This window comes from Vigna unguiculata, chromosome 4 (genome assembly GCF_004118075.2).
Source record: "Vigna unguiculata cultivar IT97K-499-35 chromosome 4, ASM411807v1, whole genome shotgun sequence".
NCBI classification, from domain to species: Eukaryota; Viridiplantae; Streptophyta; class Magnoliopsida; order Fabales; family Fabaceae; genus Vigna; species Vigna unguiculata.
In genome coordinates this window covers 2,428,715-2,450,563 of record NC_040282.1, presented here as the reverse complement: position 1 = coordinate 2,450,563, position 21,849 = coordinate 2,428,715, and the positions used below count along the sequence as shown (strand labels likewise).

The 21,849-nt window shown below is 30.2% G+C and overlaps 1 protein-coding gene across 3 annotated transcripts; it reads left to right on the top strand.

Moving 5' to 3' along the window:
- The first annotated feature begins 12,260 nt into the window (after positions 1 to 12,260).
- LOC114181763 (probable serine/threonine-protein kinase SIS8) lies at positions 12,261 to 21,825 on the top strand. Of its 3 annotated transcripts, none has more exons than XM_028068307.1 (13): positions 12,269 to 13,378; positions 14,685 to 15,125; positions 15,498 to 15,601; positions 15,816 to 16,999; positions 17,092 to 17,132; positions 17,511 to 17,579; positions 18,854 to 18,954; positions 19,265 to 19,343; positions 19,440 to 19,538; positions 19,627 to 19,695; positions 19,871 to 19,920; positions 20,605 to 20,781; positions 21,344 to 21,825. In XM_028068307.1, exons 1-13 carry the CDS (start codon positions 12,884 to 12,886, stop codon positions 21,492 to 21,494), a joined length of 3,060 nt encoding a protein of 1,019 aa, XP_027924108.1. In that variant the 5' UTR covers positions 12,269 to 12,883; the 3' UTR covers positions 21,495 to 21,825. The 3 variants fall into 3 exon arrangements, 2 of the variants coding, with proteins under 2 accessions (XP_027924108.1, XP_027924109.1); XM_028068308.1 differs by having other exon boundaries at positions 13,176 to 13,378; positions 14,666 to 15,125; XR_003603916.1 differs by lacking the exons at positions 20,605 to 20,781; positions 21,344 to 21,825 and having other exon boundaries at positions 12,261 to 13,378; positions 19,251 to 19,343.
- The last annotated feature ends 24 nt before the right edge of the window (positions 21,826 to 21,849 follow it).

The following is a 21,849-nucleotide window of genomic DNA, read 5'->3' as shown; positions in this document are numbered from 1 at the left end:
CTTTCTCTCCTTTTCTAACCTTTTTCATTATCCTCTTTTTGAATAATGTTTCAGTCTAATTATATTCATATTTATATCTGTTAAAATGCCTTTTAATCTTTGCATACTGAATAATATTTATTTTTAAGAAGTAACTTTTTTTATCAATTACTTGAAATATTTCTTTGACAACGTTATATTTTTAACCCAGAGCTTGAATGCGTGTCTTGGAGTATTTTTTTTAATCGAATACATCAAATTCTTATAATATGGTTAGTATTAACAATAAGATTTTTTTTTTGTTTTTATTTTATTTCAACAGAAGTATGTCTGGAACAGTTTGTATAAGTATTAAAGTTTTGTTTTAGTGAAGTACTCTTGTAAGTGACTTACCTAAAAATATGTAAAATATTTGTAAATAAACGTAAATACCTGCATTATTTTTATTATTTTCATGTTAATACCTGATTTGATGCACACTGGTAATGTATGGACAAAAACAGTGGATCATGTAGAAAATGCTGTCACTGAAATTTATCACTCAAAATCTACAAAGGTAAAAGCTAAAAGATAGAATGCTAGTAACATAATTTTGTAATCTTCATAATTGAAAATCAAATGTATTGAAGGAAAGTGTTTTTTTTTACACTAGATGCATTTCACAATCCATTTTAGGGATATTTTGGTTATTAGAAAAAGTTAACTTTTATATTTATAAAGAAATAGAAAAATTAAAGAATAAAATAGTAGACATAAAATATGTGTAAAATTTTGTTTAATATCAAAATAATAGTACCCTTTATAAAATTGTCACTGAAATTTTGTATACTTTTTTATAAAGATGAAAGAGTGAGACAATTACTCAGATAAAAATTGTATTTGGTCTTCCGTTTTTGTCCAAATTGAAAAGACTACACTGCAAAAACTCAATTACTTCCCCAACTTCTTTATTTCTTTTAGCACCTCCCGTTATAGTACAATGATGGAAGCAAACTTTTAAAATCTTTTATATTTTCTGAAAAATACATTTCAGAATGTATTAAGAAACTTTTATTAGTATTCCAAACACATTACTGAAAATATATTTTGAAATGAGATGTATAATTTAAAACCGGTTTTTAATTATTTTAGCTTGTTTATTGTTATTGTTGTTGATTAAATGTATTTGAAATGTTTTTGATGATGTCCATAATAGCATGATAATGGTTAACATGACATAGCATGACAATGGTTAACATGACATGTGTATAAAATCCTGAATCTGTTAATCTGCTGCCTCGATAGTCGACTAGCCAACTAATGTAGTCGACTATGTGTGTAAAATCCTGAATCTGTTAATCTGTTGCCCCGATAATCGACTAGCCAACTAATGTAGTCGACTAGGCTCGTGCTGACAGCAACTGGTTTTATAAAATGGACTCTGCACCTGCTGTTAAAAATAAGTTGTGCAATCAAAAGAAAGTAAAAAAAGTGTGGAACAGGTTCTTGGAGCCATCTTGGAAGATCTTCTTGAGAATTCATCAAGACACATCAAATTTGGCTTGGCAAGAAGAAGAAAATTCAGATTTGGAAAAGGTGTACTCAATCTAATCTTTGGGATGTGTTCTTGTGTTCTAAATATAGTTTGAAACTCTCTGATTTACTATTTTCTGGTTAAAGCAAGTGTGTGTGATAACCTTGCTGTTTTTGGTTGTTAAAGCAAGTGTGTGTGATAGCCTTGCTGTTGTGTGGTTGTGCAAGTGTGTGGATGCCTTGCATTTGTGTTCCTTATCTTAGAATTTAGATTTATCAATTGTATTTGTAAATCTTGAAATTCTTGTGATATAGTGAATATATCTAGCTGTGGTTTGCTAGATGAACTGGATGTAGATTCGTAAGAATCGAACCAGTATAAATTTCTGTGTGCTTTATCTCTTTCCCTCTATATTTTGTTATAGTACAAATGCTCCGTACATCAAGCATCACACTATACCATTTCAATTGATTCGTTATTATCAAAACAATTTCAAAGTGCTAAAACTGGGCAAGATTTGTTAAAACCAATTCACCCCCCCTCTTGGTTGTGAAATATTGCTGCATCAATTCTAACAGTTATTAGAAATCTAAATCTCACTTTGAATAGAGATGAAAAATTTATACACTATTTTCTTTTTAAAGAAAAGAATCTGTTTATATTTAAAAGAAAAGAAAATTTTAATAGTAATAAGATATAAAATAACAAATTTAGATGTGTGGATTCATATTCTGGAGTACTTTAACATTAAAGGACATTATAGGAAGGTTCCTAAAGTATTCATGACACGATGAATACAATATTAAATGGGTTGGTAGTAACAATCTTGCTAGCCTATGAATAGCGGAAAGAGTTTTAGATAATTGTCTTTCATAATTTTTAATTTTTGGATTTTCATGAAATTTTTTAAATTTAATTGATATATATGAATCACAAGTCTTCTTCTTGAAAAAAATTTAATTATTTTATTCTTTATTATAATTTTATTAATATAAATTTACCACATCTCACCTATATAGACAAATGTGAATTTGTCTAGCAGTACATATTAGACAAATTTATCATATGTAACATATGCTTAAAAAAAGTACAAATAAACCAATTCAAAAGAGCAAATTAATTGATCTAAAATATTATTTAACTCATCAAAATATATATATATATATATATATATATATATATATATATATATATTACTCAACACTAAATATTTGGGTTAAATATGTTTTTGATCTTTTAACTTTGACATAATTTAGTTTCTCAATCTTAAATCAGTGTCTAATTTTTGTTAAGATTATTTGACGTTTCATGATAATATTTTAGTTGTTTAATCCGTTTGACACATTTTCACTTTAATGTTAATTAAAAAATATATTTAAACATTAAATAGACTTAACAAAATTTAGTTAAAATAACTAAATTTACAAACTTTTAAAGATGGAAAATTAAATAGTATAAAAATTTTAAAAAGTAATTAATTTCAATTTTACAAAAATATATTTAATCTTAAATATTTTATAAATTGATACGATCCATACTTTTTTATTTACCTGAACTTCATATATTTTCTTGTATGTAGATTTCCTCCGTGATCTCTCTTGAAACTAGACACTAATCCAATCTCATGAGATTGTTTGAAAATTCTTCCCAAAACCATGATGATAACTAAAACATTGTCAAAGAGCTAATACTAACTTAGAACACTACAAAGACGCACTTATCTTTCAAATTCTCTGCATAAAAAAATAATTTAATTGATAAAGGTTAAGTTTCCTTACTTAAAGAGATACAACATTATCATTAACATATAGTTTTATATTTCAATACAATAAAAATAAGATATTAATATAATAAAAAGGAGATATAGTGTACATCACTCTGTTTTTTTCGATAACTGTGGTAGCAATGAAGTGTAAATAAAGCATAACAATTTTGTATTGAAAATGACGAAATTGGTTCCATTATTTATCACTGATTAGTTGGTTCATATCAATGCCTCCGCCGACAAAAAAATAATAATAAAATCATAGCTATGAAGACACGTTTTCTTTAATTGTTTTTTTATGTTAACATGTTACTTTTACCTTTATGTACGTGTTGACCTATGCATGGACAAAAAACTAGTAGAATTTTTTTTTTTGTTAAATGCTTGATGTGAATGGAGGAAAAAGAAAGAGAAGAAATAAGGAAAAATTATATATTCAAAATATTTATTTATATTTTATCATATTTCAAGATTTTTATTTGTTTATTAATCTATCGAATGATTCTGAAAAACTATCTTATTAGATATACAAAGAAACGAAGAAGATCAGTAAGTGAGTTATTTTTTTGAATAGATTAGAGGGTTTAAAATAAGTGAATAATAAGTGTTTTAATTATGCTCTGTCTTCAAAGTAACTATTTGAAAAATTAAAAAACAAGTTAGAGAAGTTAAATTAACAAGCTATTTAAATGGATTGAAATTGTAGGGAGAAATCTTATTATAAGTTACATTCAACGGTAGGTTAGGACCATATATAGTATGCATATTGAGAACATGTTTTTAAGAAAAAAGATATTGAATGTTCATTTAACTATTGATGAATGGATCTAATTTTGAAAATTTTTGTGGTGTTGGAGTGTAATGAACATAGAGTAAAGATCTTGAACAAAGAAGGGTGTTGCTCAAACATTTTTTTGTATAATGAAATGATGATATATTATCACTTAAATAACAATTGATAACTTTAGTAAGATGAGACAATGTTAATGTTAATTTTCTTTCCTCCTTAAAGTTATAATATATGCATGAATATTAAAAACTCTTTGCACATTAATTAATGTTAATTTTAAGGGTTAACTATATTCGTACTTTTTGAACTTTTATGTAACACCGAACTTCGTTCTTCTCCGAAATCTTGATACATTTTGATCCTCAAATTTTAAAAAAATAAATTAATGGATATAATTTTTTTAACCCAATTACGTTAAAATTTTTTGACCAGTAAAACACATCTCCCAACATCAATTGATACAGTTCTTTTAATTCAATTACGTTAAATTTTTTTGACATGTCAAATATGTTCCCCATCAGACATTGAAGCACAAATGTGTTAAAAGGTATAAACAATTCAAATACTAGCACGAAATGTGTTTGATAGTAAAAAAAGAATTATATCCATTGATTTTTTAAGTTTGAGGATTAAAATATATCAAAGTTTCGAAGAGAGACGAATTTCAATTTCACGTTCTAAGAATTAAAAACATATTTAACCTTAATTTTGCAGTGTAATAAGCTTATGAATTGTTTTATATATAATTACACATGTGTGTGTTCCATGTATGGTGACTTAATTTAATATGGTTTGAGATATATGATGAAGATTTTAGTTCATTACAAATAAGTTACCTAGAATGGTAAGTTGACCTAATTGAGAGTTGTAATAATATGAGTATAATTGAAAGATTACATCAAACTTCATGATATAAATAATGTAGATTAATATATCATATGATGAAGAACCGATTAATATTCTCACACAGTGTTGAGTTAATGTTGTGTAATAAGCTATCTTAGATACCCACATGATACTCCGCCCCAACATACTTTAAGCAAGGGTAATTTTTAATGCACCTACTAATTGAATTGAAATTGTAGGGAGAATTATAAGTTAATTTCTGATGCACTTACTAAATATATATCTTTTTGACAAATGTCAAGTTGTGATATAAAAGTTTATAAAATTCTTATAAGGATAACATGTATTATGAACCACATGTCATTCGAATCCCTCCCAGTTCCCGTCCGTTGGATTGACTGCAAGATTTCTTCCTAGTCCTTTTATACAAATTGTGTGTTATGTCTGGCGGCCAACCTAAAAGCATACTGAAGAATCACTTAGTTACTTAATTAACAATTAATATAAACACATCAATAATTAACATTAAAGGATGATTGAGCCATGATTAGACCAATCCTAATGGCAGATCTATAAGAAAAACTATAAATAAAGGTCAAAGATATTTAACACGTACACCAAACATATTGAACACTATTCGCTATCGATCGACAAACATGCACACCAAACAAATATAAAATATAAGTAAGAAATTAAACGAATGAATAAATAAATTAAGCAACATATATATTTAGTGCATGAAACAAATTTCTTCCTAGGATGCATTAAGATAGTCTCATAATGTAGTATTTAACACATGTTGCACTTAACCTATCAATGGAGCCATTGAACTTAAGATGATTTTTTGTTTTTTCCTTTTCTATTTTATGTTTGATGCGAAAAGAATAATTAAGGTGAATTTTCTTTTGCATATATCAATGCTCTTCGTAATGGGAAAATCAACAAAATAACTCATGCACTTTGGTTTTTTTATTTGCATTTAGTGGTGCACACTTAAAGTCAACTATTAGAAAAAATAAATAAATACTATTTAGAAAAGTTCTAAGCAGATTCTTATAATATCTAATTTTCTATTTCAGCAGTCAACCTCTTCAATTACTTATAATACAAATTTATCTTCTTTCTGTGACTTGGTGCTGAAGATAAATTACGAATATAACTTTCAATTAAGTTATTTAATCATTTGTCAAAGTTGTTTAACACTCTAAATAAAAAAAAAATAACAATTAATGAAATTCCTTAGGTTTGCTATATGGTTGAGGTAGTCTTAATAGATATATGCGATTTTATATAATATATGATATATGATTAAATCACAAGTATGAATTATTATGTCAATGAGAATATCGATTAGATGTGAAGAAAAAAAAAAGTCAACAAAATTCTTCAAAACATATCATGAAATTTAAGCCACTAAATGAGGAAATTGAAATATTTTATTGTACTTAATTTTTGCATTTGATCTAAGAAAGCAACTTTATTGCTTTGGCAATAAAACTAAACAAAAATAAAGTAAAAGAAGTTGAGTTAGAACTTGAAGAAACTATAATATTGGGATGAAGTCGATGTCACCATTGAAAAAGTCATTGATATTTATAAAATATGAAAGCACGTGATTGATTGAATTTTGACTCAATTGTGGTGTTTTCGTAATAGGATTTGAAAGCTACTTGAGAATTATGGACCATTCATTATGTTAACAAGGAAAAATTAAAAGAAGAGAAGAAAAGAATATTTCCACTTTGAGGAAATAAAACGATTAAAATATCCTTATTTTTGCATGTTTTTCAAGAGAAAAAAACATTTATGTCATTACATAGATATATAGATATTCTCTTTTTAATTACTCTCTATATAAATAAACTAAGAGAAGAATATTTTTTATGTTGTTCTTTCTATAGAAATAAGAAAATAGGATAATTTTATAGAAAAACCTCTTTAATGTCTTTTTTTAAGTTATTCTTAAATTATAAAATGAAGAAAAAGTGATATACCATGGTGGAGTGCATAGAAAACATATAAACAGATAAATCAAGCAAGCAGTTCCAACATTTAAATTAGACTTACAAATATTTTTCCTAAAATAGCAAAACTCTTTTTACATTTAAAATTGTCCACGCATTCAAATCATGGTTGGCATGAATTGCACATGATAAATTCTACAATAATAATTTCTACTAAAAATTCAAACACCAAGACAAATCCTTCTAGTCAAATTTCTGCTATTACACACATACATACATACATATATATATATATATATATATATATATATATATATATATATATATATATATATATATATATATATATATATATATATATATATATATTAACAAAGCGTTTAATAAAGTAATTCGACGAATTACAATATTTGACATTTTAATTTGTAATCTTAAACTCATTAAATAAATAATAACTATTCTTAATAAAAAAAAACATATAACATCTCGAAATTTTTATTGACAATAAACCGTAAATATATTCATTGTTAACATATATTTTTGACATTCAAATAAAAAAAAAAATGCGTTGCACGAGTATTATATAACATGTAAACAAAAATACACAGAAATATGCATTAATTTAGAATATATATAACTCTATAATATATTACATTATAATTTTGAAGATAAATATGGCATGTAGATATGCATAGACATATATAGTTGAATATTTCAAAATTGAAGACTTGTTGTGATGTGAACCCAAATCCTTCTTTCTCTCCATTATGCAACGTTTAGATGAATGGTCACGAAATGTATATTAGAAAGCAAAAAATCATCAAATTCGAATCTTCATATACTTTAAAATAAAATTTCCTTCAACTTGTTCTTTATGCTGAGATTGAAATGGAAAAAGGGAGAAAAAAAGGGAAGGTTTTCATTATTTGAACAATCAAAACCATGCTATAAAAAGCAACCTAAAATATGGGAGTATTTGTGTATATTTATATTTTACATTGCTTCAAATCTCAAAAGAGTAGATGTTAGCATGTTGCTTGGTTTGACTTTGCAAATACACATGATATTGTTGATTAGATTCTAAGGATAAGTGAAAGAAGAAAAACAAAAACACTTTCCTTAAATAAAATGGAAAAATATCTTTCCAACAATATGTCATCAATTTGTTCTTGATACAATAAATGCATTATGTTACATTTAAATATATTCTTAATACCTTGAATTTGTTGATGAGTTTTCTTAGACCTAAAATTTATAATATTGAAGATCACAATTGATTATAAATATAACCAATTTATACTATAAAAATAAATATAAATTTCATTTTATAAGTTGATTTGATAAGGTTGAGTTAATTTAAAGTTCATTTATTAATATACAACACTTTTATTTTATAACTTGATTGTAATACTACAAGAAAATTCTTAAACAATAACAAATTTTAGAAAAAAAAATAGTCACTAAAGTGACTAATTTTGATACTAATTTATGAACTTAAAATTATTGGTATCGAAAATAGACACTATTTTGAATAAAAAATTATAATTGATTTTGTGAATTAGATTCCAAATTTGACTTGAACATTATCTACGAAGATTTTGACTACCAAAAGAATTAATGTATAAATTAGTGACTAATTCACAAACTAATAATAAATTTTTTATTTATAACAAATTATTACTAATAATTTTAAGTTTATAAATTGATATCCAAATTAGTCATTACAGTAAAAAAATATTTTTTTCTCTAAAATTGATTCTTATTTAATTTTTTTTTACAGTAAAAATAACTTATTTAATTTAAAAGATTGAATAAATTAGGTCATGAAACTAATTTTTTTTATAAACTAATTAGTCTAAGAAAATAAGAGGCTCCAAAAAGAACCCTCGTAACTAGGGCAACATAAGAAGAAAGTAGAAAACACAAACATACACATATGCACCTTTGCATGTATTGGTGTTATCTTGATCAACCACTTTTCTCATCTCACTTTGATTTCAAGATAAAAATAATAATAAAAAGATGAATCATCCCAAAAACTAAGATTAAGTTGTGGTGAAGGGTTATTAAGAAAAAAATGAGGAATATCGAGAACCATTAAACCTTTGAAAAGGTGTGTGTTGGGTTCCTTTCATTTTTATATATAATAAAAGTATAAGTCATTTTCCTTGATGAGTAAAGGCTTGTTAGATGAAGACATGTCAATAGAACAATTGGTCAACATTAAAATTAAATCAACACATCACCACATATTATTTAATATCACATCTAACCTATGACTTTTTCTTTCAATCTCCTGCACAACTTTTTTTTTTTTCTTTCTCTTTAACTTAATGCACTTTTTCTTGCCCTTTGCTGCGGGTTCATCTTAATCTCTTTTTTTTTTCTTTCATGCAAATTAATATTCTTAATTAATTATTCACTTTATCCAATTCTTTTCTTTCTATCTTTCTCCAATCATAAAAATATATTCTGTTATAACTTAGGATTCTGGTTCGACTTTACAGATTTATATATCTCTTTTCTAAAAAAGAATGAAACCTTTATATATTTATTTATTTCATTTAAAAAGCAAGTGTCTTTAATATATTTCTATATATAATTATTTACATATAAGATTAATGTTGAATCAAGGATAAAAAAAGGTGAATTTTTGTTGTTGTTGTTGTTGTTCCGATCTGACTAAGTCGGTCCGATAACATCGTTAGGAACAATCACCACGTTCTTGAAGTATTGTCGTTTTGGGATGTAGAACTTCGTCACAGTTTTGTCTTTAAAAGGTGTCTCAGAAGGTGAAATGAGGAAGGAATATTTGAATTATGTTTGATCTCAACTCCTAAATGATATGAAACTTATTAAGTGTACCGGAATAATTATTAAAGTGTAAATTTCTAACTTGGCAAGACATTAATCAACACAAAAATTCTTCGTTTAGTTTGTTGGAAATCTCACATCGACTAGAGATAAGACTAATTCACAATATATAAGTGGATGCAATCCTCACCTTACAAGCTTACAAGCTAGTTTTGTGGGATTGAGTTAGGTTTAAAGTCCACTTTTAACATGGTATCAGAGCCTATCCTAGCGAACTTTCTTGAATATTTTGTTTCACCCGATATCGGGCCACTAACGGACCACCCACTAATTTTTTTATCCCACGCAAATAAATTAATAAATTATTACTTGGCTTGTAAAGTGATACAATCTTCACTTTACAAGTCCGATTTTGTGACGTTGAGTTAGGCTTAAAGACCACTTTTAACATGATATCATACATAAGTTTGAGTTTATCATAGCGAATTTTCTTGAACATTTTGATCTACTCAATATCGGGCTACTAACGGACCATCCACTAATTTTTTGTCCCATGCACGAAATTAGCTCGTCTGTATGAAATAAATTATTACTTGGCTATGATAATAAATAAAGTTGAACTCAAATGTTGAAAATTTTTCAACAATGTACCAAATTCAACTTTTTTCAACAAAGTATAAATAATTTGTATTTTTTTTTTTGATTTTATGGCTGCTTTATACCGTAAAACAACTAATGTTGGATATTAAAATGTGGAAAAACTACTCATTCGTAGACTAACTAACACGTAAATGATTTAAGTATTAACACATTAAGGCATGTGCATGATGAATAATTAATTAAGCCTTCAACTAATTAAGAATAGTAAGTATCTCTGTGCTGTTTTGTTTACTTTTCCTGCAAGAAGAAAGTGTATACATACACATAGAGAAATATTGTAAATAGAAAGTTTGATGATGAATAATTTTGGTAATTTTTTCTATTAACTATTGTTGAACGACGATGTACATAATTAATATAGATTTTAAATTCCTCAAAATAACAATAAATTGAATATATTAATAAAGATAACTTTTTATTTTAAATCTCCTTGTTATGTCTATCAATTCTATTGTTAATGTATCTTTAAGTTGTCATTGATCAATTATTTGTATTAAATATATTTCGGTATTCATATTGACCTAACAAGTCACCATTATGATTGAAGAAATTGTAGAAGTAGTTACATTAAACAAAATGTTGAAAAATTAAACAAAAACATTTAAAATATTTTTAAAATTTAAACCAAAACAAATATATAGATCAAATTTGCATTCTGAAGCTTAAACCAAACTTTTTAATTCATTATGGAATTAATTTTAAAAAAGATTAAATAATCAAAACAAAAATAGGTAATATAGAGCTCGAACATATTTAAGTTTATTGTTTTGTGGACTTTTTTATTAAAAAGTAAGCAGTAGTAAAAGTCTCATTACTTTTTTATCTCTACAACACTAAAAATGGCAAACATAGAAAATAATTTACTTAGCCAAATGGAGTAGTGTTGAATTGAGTGACATGATATACAAAATCAAAGATTGGTGGTGACTATCAAAGTGGGAATTATTACTATTAATTATTATTATTTAGTATTATTATAATAGTTGTTGAAGAATGGTGAATGGTGAAAATGGAAACTTGAGCATGAAAGTGAGTTTTTCCCACTTCCACTTCAAAATTCATTTTGTCTTCTTGTTGGAAAAAAAGTGGCAAATATGGCCAAAGACAAAAATTGGTTTTGCTTCAAATAACCAAAGGGCGTGCAACTCAAAAGGTATGTTTTTTTTTTTAAATATTAAAAGTGCATAGTGTTTGTACATTCTCTTCATAATAATTAATTTATTGACTTTTTAACTACTTTCAACAAGTGTATTTGAGGTGATTTTTGATCAATTTACAATGTGAAAATGTTCCTTGTGTGTCGAAATTAACTTGTTCTTTTTTTCCGTCCAATTCTCATTTTTGGTGCAAATTTTATAGTTTGACTATGCTTTTATTCTTTAAAATTTGAGGTGAATTTCGTTTCTTCTTCTTGTTTTTTTAAGAAAATATTTTTAGTTCATTAAATTAAACTGTTTTTCAAAATAATTTCTTGCAGTCATAATATATTTAAATTAAACTTATCAAGTTAGAAAACTCAGGTGAATTTGAATTGGGTCAAAAGAATTTACCAGCATTAAAAAACATATGTCAAAACTTAATCTTTTCAGTTTTGAATTTCACATCTTTCTATGAACTCAATCCATTAGCAACATAATTTTTATGAGCTTACTTGAAGAATTGTTTATTCCATTTTTGAAAAGTTCTACAGAAACTAAAGTTGTGTTCAAACTGATGATGGCATGGCAGCACCATTTTGAGTTTGGAAACTAGAGGGTGAGAAGGAATGAAGAAAGGAAGAACCAACAACAAGTGGTGTGTTTCATTGGTTGTTGTGTTTCCCACCAAGTTTACCTTTTTCTGGGTCCTTGAAATCCTTCTGCCCCTCTACACAAGTGGGTCATCCTTTGTGGCCCCCTACTACTACTACTACTCCTTCCACTTGTTCTCTTTCTCTCTCTCTCCTCTCTCTTTCTTTCTCTCTCTCTCCTCTCTCTTTCTTTCTCTCTCTCTCTATTCTATTTGCAATTTACCCTTTAATGTTCTCTTCAACACTCACCAACGCTCCTTCTATTTTTGTGCTCAGCTTAGAAAGATCCATCTTTCTCAATCTGGGGTGCTCAGTGATTCTCGTTTTTTTTCCTCTTTCTGCTTCCTAAAGTTGATGGGATGATGATGATGTGTGGATTGGTATAGCAGTGTTACAGAACAGAACATCTGAAGTTGGTGAAGTTGAGGCTGCACATGTTTATTTATTTATTTCAGTTGGTGTATTTTCTGTGTTGTCTCTCAACAGTGTCTATCTGTTGTTATCTGGGGTAAAGGAATCTGCTCCATTTCAATCCAAGTCATCTGGATCGCCTTGATTGGGCAACGTTTGAAAAAGGGTACTATTGTTTGATTTGGTATTTATTTGGGGTTTAACAGCCAACAGAAAAAAAAGAAAAGAAAAGCTTTTTCTTTAATGGTTCTTCTTCTATGAGAAAGTGATTTGGATTTCATGCTTGGTCCTAGATCATTATGGAGGTTTTTCCACTTCTCTAGCATTCAGTGCTGTTGCTTAGTGGAAAGACATGAAGAACCTTCTTAAGAAGCTTCATATCATGTCTAACAGATCAGAGAATGAACAAGGGTCTTCTTCATCCAAGGGTAGCAAGTCCAATCTTGGTTCATCTTCATCTTCCAAGAAGATTTTACGCTCAAAGTCCACTCAAAGTTCTGAGCAAAAGCCCTTATCTGGGCTCTCGAGTTGGTTGCATTCAGTTGCCAATAGGCAGAGTTCTAGTCCTCCTCCATCTTTGAGCCAGGCAAGGGGCGAGAGAATGGAGCCATCTGATGCAGTTACCAGTGGTGGTTTGGATGTTGTGTCAGATTCAGCTAGGCTTGATTCAGCTTCTAGTGCTTCCAGGGATCCTGAAGTGGAGGAAGAGTATCAGATACAGTTGGCTTTAGAGCTGAGTGCAAAGGAGGATCCTGAAGCTGTGCAGATTGAAGCTGTTAAGCAGATCAGTTTGGGATCTTGTGACCCTGGTTATACACCAGCTGAAGTTGTGGCCTACCGGTATTGGGTAAGTCACTTCATTCACATTCTTCTTGTTTTCATGCTGCTGGTGGAAGAAAAGACATTACAAGTCGTAAGTTTGATAATCAGGTCAATTTTAGAGGAATATGAGACTTCTAGAATTTGTGAAGAATTTCAGATGTGTAGATTGGTACTTCATTCTTCATTGGCATTGTTTGGACCGTGGAGTTTTAATTAGGGGTATACATCTTAGCATGAAGATGAATTGTGAGAAAAGAAAAATGGAAGGAAGGATATGAGACTTTATTTATATCACATGTGATTGAACTTATTCATGTGGGGTTTTTTCTTTGACCTTTCTTACCCCTGTGGAATGACAGGGATAGCAACTCGTGATAGTTGGTAGAATTTGGACATCGTTAAATATATTAGTATCATTCTGAACTGTGCTTTTAGGGTGGAAATTCCAACATCATTCTGCATCGGCTTTATTTCTTGAGAAGTGATGTTTAAATCAAGGCAAGATGCTTTGCATCCTTGCAGTATGGACTAATCTGGCATAAAATCTGGATATTAATGATGGTTTAGAATATCACAAATTGATTTGCTTCTCCATACGAAGATAAGGGAAATTTTCACTTGGACTTTAGAGTTAAGGTTATGTTAAATCCTGAGAGCAAAATGTGATTGTCTTGCAATGGAAGTTTAAGGTCTTTGACCCTTGAATCAAGTAAAAATTTATTTCTCTTAAGATTCTGGAATCACTCTGATAAAATGATGGGAGATAATGTTATAATCCATTTACTGGTCTTCTTCACTTAGCAACTTAAGCTTTCAGGATGTTTGGTTCAATACGATGAATTTCAGCAAAAGTAGGTGGGCTTGTGCATTAAAATGCATCAAGCTCAAAGGGTTTGGGTGAGGTGCTGCGGTAGATATGTAATAAACCATTTGTGTCTTCACCTAATAACTTAAGCTTTTGGAATAATTGGTCCATGACACATTAATCAGAAAAATAATATTAATTCTTATTTACTTAACTTGTATATAGGTCTTTTCTTGTTCAAATGCCTCTTGAATTGTTTAGTGTCCAATCTTTAATCTTTTGGTCATACAAAAGGTTAATATGGAATTTTGCTAGCCTGGTATACTTTGCTGGCTGGTTTTCATAGGGCTATGCATTTGGAATTATTATTGAAGTGTTATTGTAACCCTTTTATGATGCATGCATTAAACGGTTTTGTTATGCAAGGAACTTAGTCCTATGTGTCATCTGGTTAGTTGACCCTATTTGTCCTACTTATATTCTTTTCTAACTTATCTCATATCGTAGATTTATCCGTGCTTCACAGAATTACAATGCTCTTGGTTATGATGACAAGATCTTGGATGGTTTCTACGATCTGTATGGGAACTTATCTGGGTCAAACCCTGCAAGAATGCCTTCCTTTGTAGATTTGCAACTTCAAGGAACATCAATCTCAGGTAGTGGTACGTGGGAAGCTGTCTTGGTCAATAGGGCTGCTGATTCAAACTTGTTGAAACTTGTGCAAAAGGCCCAGGAGTTGACTGGCAAATCAAGTTCAGATTTTGAAGTTATAGATAGCAATTTTGTTCGCAAGCTTGCCATGTTTGTGGCTGATTATATGGGTGGACAAGTTGGAGATCATGAAAGTATGACAAGAGCATGGAGGAGTCTTAGTTACAGTCTCAAAGCAACCCTTGGTAGCATGTTTTTGCCACTTGGTTCTCTAACTATTGGATTGTCTCGGCATCGTGCATTGTTATTTAAGGTATTTATCCCAACAGTTTTTCTTTTGTGGTTTGAATTTCAATTAGGAATGATTCCACATATTAGTTGATAGAAGGCTCTAATGAAAAGTTGTTGTTAGGTTTACCAAAAATATTGTTAGAATATATCAAGATTCAAGAGAAAGATCAATTTCGGGTGAACTACACATTCTCTGATATTTTTATTGTATTCTTTTACTTCTTAGTACTTCAAAACTTTTCTATGCATTTATGATATAACAACATAAGCTTTTTCCTGTTGGGTGGGGCTGTGTACATGGATCAAGCACATGATTACATCTAATATAGCAGGGTTTTTATGTTTTTCAACTTTTTTTATTCTCTGATTTATTTTCCAACGAGTCCTGGCATAGGTTCTAGCTGATAGTTTGGGCATCCCATGTCGATTGGTGAAGGGGCTGCAATATACCAATTCCGATGATGTGGCGATAAACTTTGTCAAGATTGATGATGGAAGGTAACTTTCATTAATTTTTACTGTAATAGTAAGCAGAATTTCTTTGTTTATAATTCTCTGTACATTTCCATTGAGATAGTAATTGTATTACATGTTTTCTGTCATCAATTTTCTATTGTGTAGAAAACTCACAAAATGGCGTTTCTTAATGTCTTGTGTGATATTGTCCTAGGATAGAAGCTGTGTTTGAACATGTGCTTGATTTGAATTTCAGGGAGTACATTGTTGATCTAATGGCAGACCCTGGAACTCTTATTCCAGCTGATGCAACTGGATCACAGATAGAGTGCGATGAATCATCGTATGTGGCCAGTCCTTCATCTAGAGACCTTGATTCCTCACATGTAGCATCATCCAGCAGTGGTGTTGGAAGTTCATACGAAGAAACTTTGGATTTGGGGATGTTGGACAAAGCAAACAGATCAAAACATTTTCCTCATACAGGTAAAGAATCTGATGTAAGCATGCCCTCCACGGTAAAGGAAGAATCAATACAAACCTTGAATGAATTTAAAAGCCCTCGCAATGTTGATGAGAAGATCACTGAGCAGGAAGCTCATGGCAGACCTAATTATCCACATGTACATGGAAGATCTCCATCTTGGACTGAAGGGATCAGTTCTCCTGCAGTACGTAAGATGAAAGTCAAAGATGTTTCTCTATACATGATCGATGCTGCAAAGGAGAACCCTCACTTAGCCCAGAGGCTTCACGACGTTTTACTTGAAAGTGGTGTGGTTGCTCCTCCAAATCTATTTTCTGAAATTTATGATGATGACTCAAGTTCCTCAGCTGAGGCCAACTTTCCAACAGAAGAAAAAGATGAACATAAGCAGCGAAGTGGACATAAAGAAGCTGAGCTTGATGGTAATCTTTCTCAAGCTCGAATTTTGCCTCCTTTGGCACAAAATAGAGTCCAGAACAAACATGTAGAAGGTTTAGGAATCAACCTTCCTTTTGTACAGCATATACAACCTCAGGTAAAATATGGTCAAAATGTTCCTGTTGCTGCTGCTGCAGCTGCCGCTGCTGCCGTTGTTGCATCTTCTATGGTAGCTGCGGTGGCAAAATCTAGCATTGACTCAAACATAGATCTTCCCGTAGCAGCAGCTGCTACTGCTACTGCTGCAGCTGTAGTAGCAACCACAGCTGCTGTCAGTAAACAGTATGAACAAGGCAGTCGAAGTGATGGAGATACAGACAGTGCTGGTGACCTGAAGGGTAGTGGTGATGGAGAACATATAGCTTTAGGAGCAAATTCAGAAGGTGAGCGAAGATCTGATAGATCAGTGGTAAGTAACGATAGCACAAAATCTGATTCTGCATTAGATGATCATGATGTTGCTGAGGTTGACATTCCATGGGAGGAAATCTCACTCGGGGAGCGTATCGGACTTGGTATTAACTGTACTTTTTTATATAAGAATTGATTACATTCTTTTCTTAGATGGTAAGTGCTACTTATCTGGTTTTGCACGTTTGACATGCAGGATCATATGGGGAGGTGTATCGTGGTGAATGGCGTGGAACAGTGAGTTTCTTATATTCTTGAACTTGAATCTATTTATTGTGTTATTTTCACTGAGGCATGTGGTATGCAACTTTATTATGCTTTTTTCAAAATGAGATGAACAGTGTCAAGACTTATTATTGATGCACTTGCACACCTGGGTATGTGCTACAATCTATAAAATGCATTTTTTTTATGAATTGAATGTGTCTGTGCCAATGCCAAGAATTCTTTGGGCTTTAGTTGCATTCTGATCTGAACAAAATAATTGTTTTGCTATATTTACTGCTAGCTTACTTCCCATTTTATTATTGTCTATATTGTTAGGATAATTTTCTGCTATGTTATAGATTATAGAATTATTACACTTACAGTTCATTTCTGCTCTTTGGTTCTTAGGAAGTTGCTGTAAAGAGGTTTCTAGATCAAGATATATCTGGTGAATCACTTGAAGAGTTCAAAACTGAAGTACGGGTCATCTCTACTTCCTCACTGTATTTCTTTTGGATTGTTTACTCATTTTTTCAGTGAGATCTAGTGGTTTATCTTTTCAGTTGCTTCCATTGGTTTTTTGTGTGCTTCACCTTCTTAACCACATATAATAAGGCTTCAAATTTTTTTTAAGACTACCAAACTATTTACTTTTCTAGTCTAATTTGAAAATTATAGTATACTTTAATTAGCATGGATTTTAGCTTTTGCTTTAAAATGAGTATTGGTTCAATTTAATTTCTGCTTTGTTTACAGATTTTCAAATTTATTCAAATCCTAATTCCTTAGGTGAAATTTAAAAGTTTTCTGTGTAGAACTCCCTAAAGATATTGAGAGCATTAAGAAGACGGGACATAAAGACGAAGATAAAGAAATAAAATTTCATTAATAATCCAAATTAGAGATTCAGGGATTAGAATTATATTGAAATTCACCCAATCCTAACAAAAAGGGTAAAGCTAGACACAGGGAAAATAGAAGCAAAAATAAAGAAAAAACTCTATAGACCCTTGAAGAGAATTAGACTTGAGTTTCCACCCTTTTTGTCCTTTCTCATACCCAAGCTTCTGGAGATATGATGAATGATCTTAAAAGTGAGTAAAAAAGATCAAAATACCCTCCCTATTTCTTTCTTTAATCCTATTTATGTATGGTCTAGATGTCCAGGCTCAATGCTTTTAAATGCTTTATTCTCTTAAAACTTCAATTTCTCTTCTGTATTTCTTAACTAAAATTATAAAGAAAATATTGAGTAATAAATGAAAATCCTAACTAAATTTTACAGAATCTGTCCTTCACACTAGTTTTCTAAAATTTGTTTTGTTCAAAGCAAACTAATTTAAAATTCAACATAAGTAGCTTAAAACCCCTTTAAATATAAAAAAAAAAATGAGATAATCCAAGAGATTATCTATTTTCTAGCTTATTTATTGATGAGAATATCTTGTCTTTCTCCTCTGTTAAAAGTAATGTCTTTTCTAATGAAAATTTTTCTTTAATAAGGATAAAGCTTTATACAGTCCATGTTGATAAACTCATGTTATTTGTAATGAAGAGTGTTATAAATGAATAATATCACTGATTTATTTTGTTGTGCTATTTTTTCTAATGTATATTTTTAGATACTTCAATGTGTCAGACTAGAGCTACTTTCTGTGATTTTCATCAAGTTAATGTACATTTTTACTTTGAATGCCAACATCTATTCTATAAATTAAATTCCAGAAAGCTTATGATGTTAATTTCAATAGGTCAAAATAATGAAAAGATTGAGGCATCCAAATGTTGTTCTCTTCATGGGAGCAGTAACTCGACCTCCAAATCTTTCAATTGTTACTGAATTTCTTCCCAGGTACTTAAAATTCTTGATTTGATTTCGCAGTGATTCTTTATTTATATGGGATTGTTTAATGTAAAATTTGAAATTTTTTCATTTTTATTAATCCAATTACTTGAAATCCTAGAATTTTCTCCCCTATTCAAACAACATATTTTGTCATAGAGTGTTTCAAATTCTATATAAAAATAAATTACCGTCTTAAATTCCCTATCCAAACACACTGTTATGGTATTTATTTAATGTGATTAATTAATACTTTTGGAGGGCCTTATTTTTTTCTTTTTGGTTCTTCAAATACTGAGATCTAGATTATATTCCGCAGAGGAAGTTTGTATAGATTACTTCATAGACCAAACAGTCAACTAGATGAGCGAAGGCGTTTAAAGATGGCTATTGATGCTGTAAGATTTATTGTCTTTCAATATTGCATCACTGATTCAGAAAGGAATTGATAATATGCTATAACAAACCTGTAACTTGTTTCTTTTGAATCTCAGGCTCGAGGAATGAACTATTTGCACAACTGCACTCCAGTGATAGTGCATCGGGATTTGAAGTCCCCAAATCTTCTTGTTGACAAAAATTGGGTTGTGAAGGTGCAATCTATTTTCATGATAAAAAATTATCAGTAGCGTGAAGAATGCTTTGTGTTGACTTCGATTATGTTTTCTTTCTGTTGAATAGGTATGTGATTTTGGCTTATCCCGAATGAAGCATAGCACATTCCTTTCTTCCAGATCAACTGCAGGAACGGTAAGCTATCGTAGGTTGTTTCCTCAGCCATAGATTTGTTCTTTATTTGAGCATTTCCTGTGCATTCAATTCTTTCATCACCATTATTTTTACATCTCCACTTATCAGTAAAAGATTGTCCAGCTAACTGCAGTTAAATATATTAGTTAAATCCATTTTTCATATCTTGTTTCAGGCCGAGTGGATGGCTCCTGAGGTGTTGAGAAATGAACCTTCAAATGAGAAGTAATTGTTTTACTCTTGATTTTGTCTTTGTTGTTATTATTTTATTGTTGTTTATGTGTTGTTATTATTGTTATTGTTATTATGCTGGACGGGTACAAGTGCGGTTGCATCCTTTCTCTTCTTTCAATTCCTCCTTTACTTAAAATTGCCACTAAATGACATGCTGCATATTGTAAACCACATATAAATATTTGTTCTGTTAAGTGGGGCATGTGTAGGGCTTGTTTAGAAACACCTAATCAGAAGCAAGTAGTAACTATCTCCTTTTGCATTGTTATATGGATAATTTAATTTCTCATGAAGAAAGCTTGTTGAAGTCCTTGGCATTCTTGGTGTTGCCTTTCTGCTCTGTTGCCATTTTTCATGATTTTATTTAATGGTTTCCTAAGAAAAAAAGCTAAATGTTATGGTATTGTGCAATGTCTGTTGCATACAGTTGAAGCAGAATGCCTGCACTTTAAAGGGTGTTTTGTGTGTCCTTTGATATGAATTTTCTCTTACCTTCATTTCTCCCTCTCCCCCCTGGAAAGATTGTTGTAGTTATCCTTTCCCTCTATTTAATAAAATATTTTTTCATGAACAAGATAAATTTGAAGCTTGTTTACTTGTTCATACTGGCTTTACCACTTTTTAAAAACCCTTTCATGGTTTTATGATTCTAATAAGGTGTGATCCAATATATAGGTGTGATGTATATAGCTTTGGGGTCATATTATGGGAGCTCTCCACTTTGCAGCAACCCTGGGGTGGAATGAATCCAATGCAAGTTGTTGGTGCTGTGGGTTTCCAGCATCGCCGTCTTGACATTCCTGATAATGTGGACCCTACCATAGCAGATATTATCAGGAAATGCTGGCAAACGTGAGTAAACTTTTCATTCTAAAATGTCTGTAAACTTTGGTGCATTCTTTCATGACAGCATTTGCTACATATTGTTGGAAGTCCTTGGATCGGAATCAGATTCTGATACCATGTTAAGAAGTGGACTTTAAGTCTAATACAATCCCACAAAATCAGCTTGTAAGGTGAAGTCTGCATCCACTTTAACCGGTTTTATGGGGTTGAATTAAATTTAAAGTCCACTTCTTAATGTATATGTTAGATTGCCAATAGTTCTTTGTCTGAAATAAACTAATCTTGGAAAATATGTTAATCTATTATGAAATTGAACATGGTTTTAAATAACTTTATTGACAAGTGACTGCAATCAGCTGGTGTGGGGAGTCATTAAATCTGTTTTTTTTTTTTTTTTTTCCATTATCATGGTTCATTTGTCTTGCACATTAAAGAAAAAACAGCAGTAGGAATGATATGATTCAAACGTTTGTGCTAATTGTTTCAGAACACAACCAAGTGATCTTACATAGTATGTCTCAGAAATTTTCTATCTTGCATAATTGGATGTTTTCTTTTTGTATTATAGAGATCCAAAGTTGAGACCTACATTTGTTGAAATATTGGCGGCTCTGAAGCCATTACAGAAGACAGTTACTGGTTCTCAAGTGCCTCGACCAAGTGCATCGGGGAAGCATGAGAGGGGTCAGTCATCGCGTGTTATAGAAGACCCAGCATGATAGGAAACAATTATACAACTAACCAAATATTTGTTCATTTTGCTGCTGAAAGGTGGAGAACAAGTTGTCAAGTTGTATAGAATTTTTGCAATGATAAAAGTGAGTGGTTGAATTGAAGCCATCACCTTACTTACATTATTGTCCAAGTTGTGATTCTTTCCACTCTTGTTTCTTTTCTTTTACTTTCTCTCTTTGTTTTTCTATTTTGTTGTTGGTTTTCCTTTTGCAATCTGCAAGTGCAGTCATTGTCAGGTTGTACCATTTGTTTGTACACAATTCTTTTGTAATTGTGGTTATATCAATTCTCAATTTTGATGTCCATAAATAGTTCTGAAATTTTGCAGCTGTAACTTTT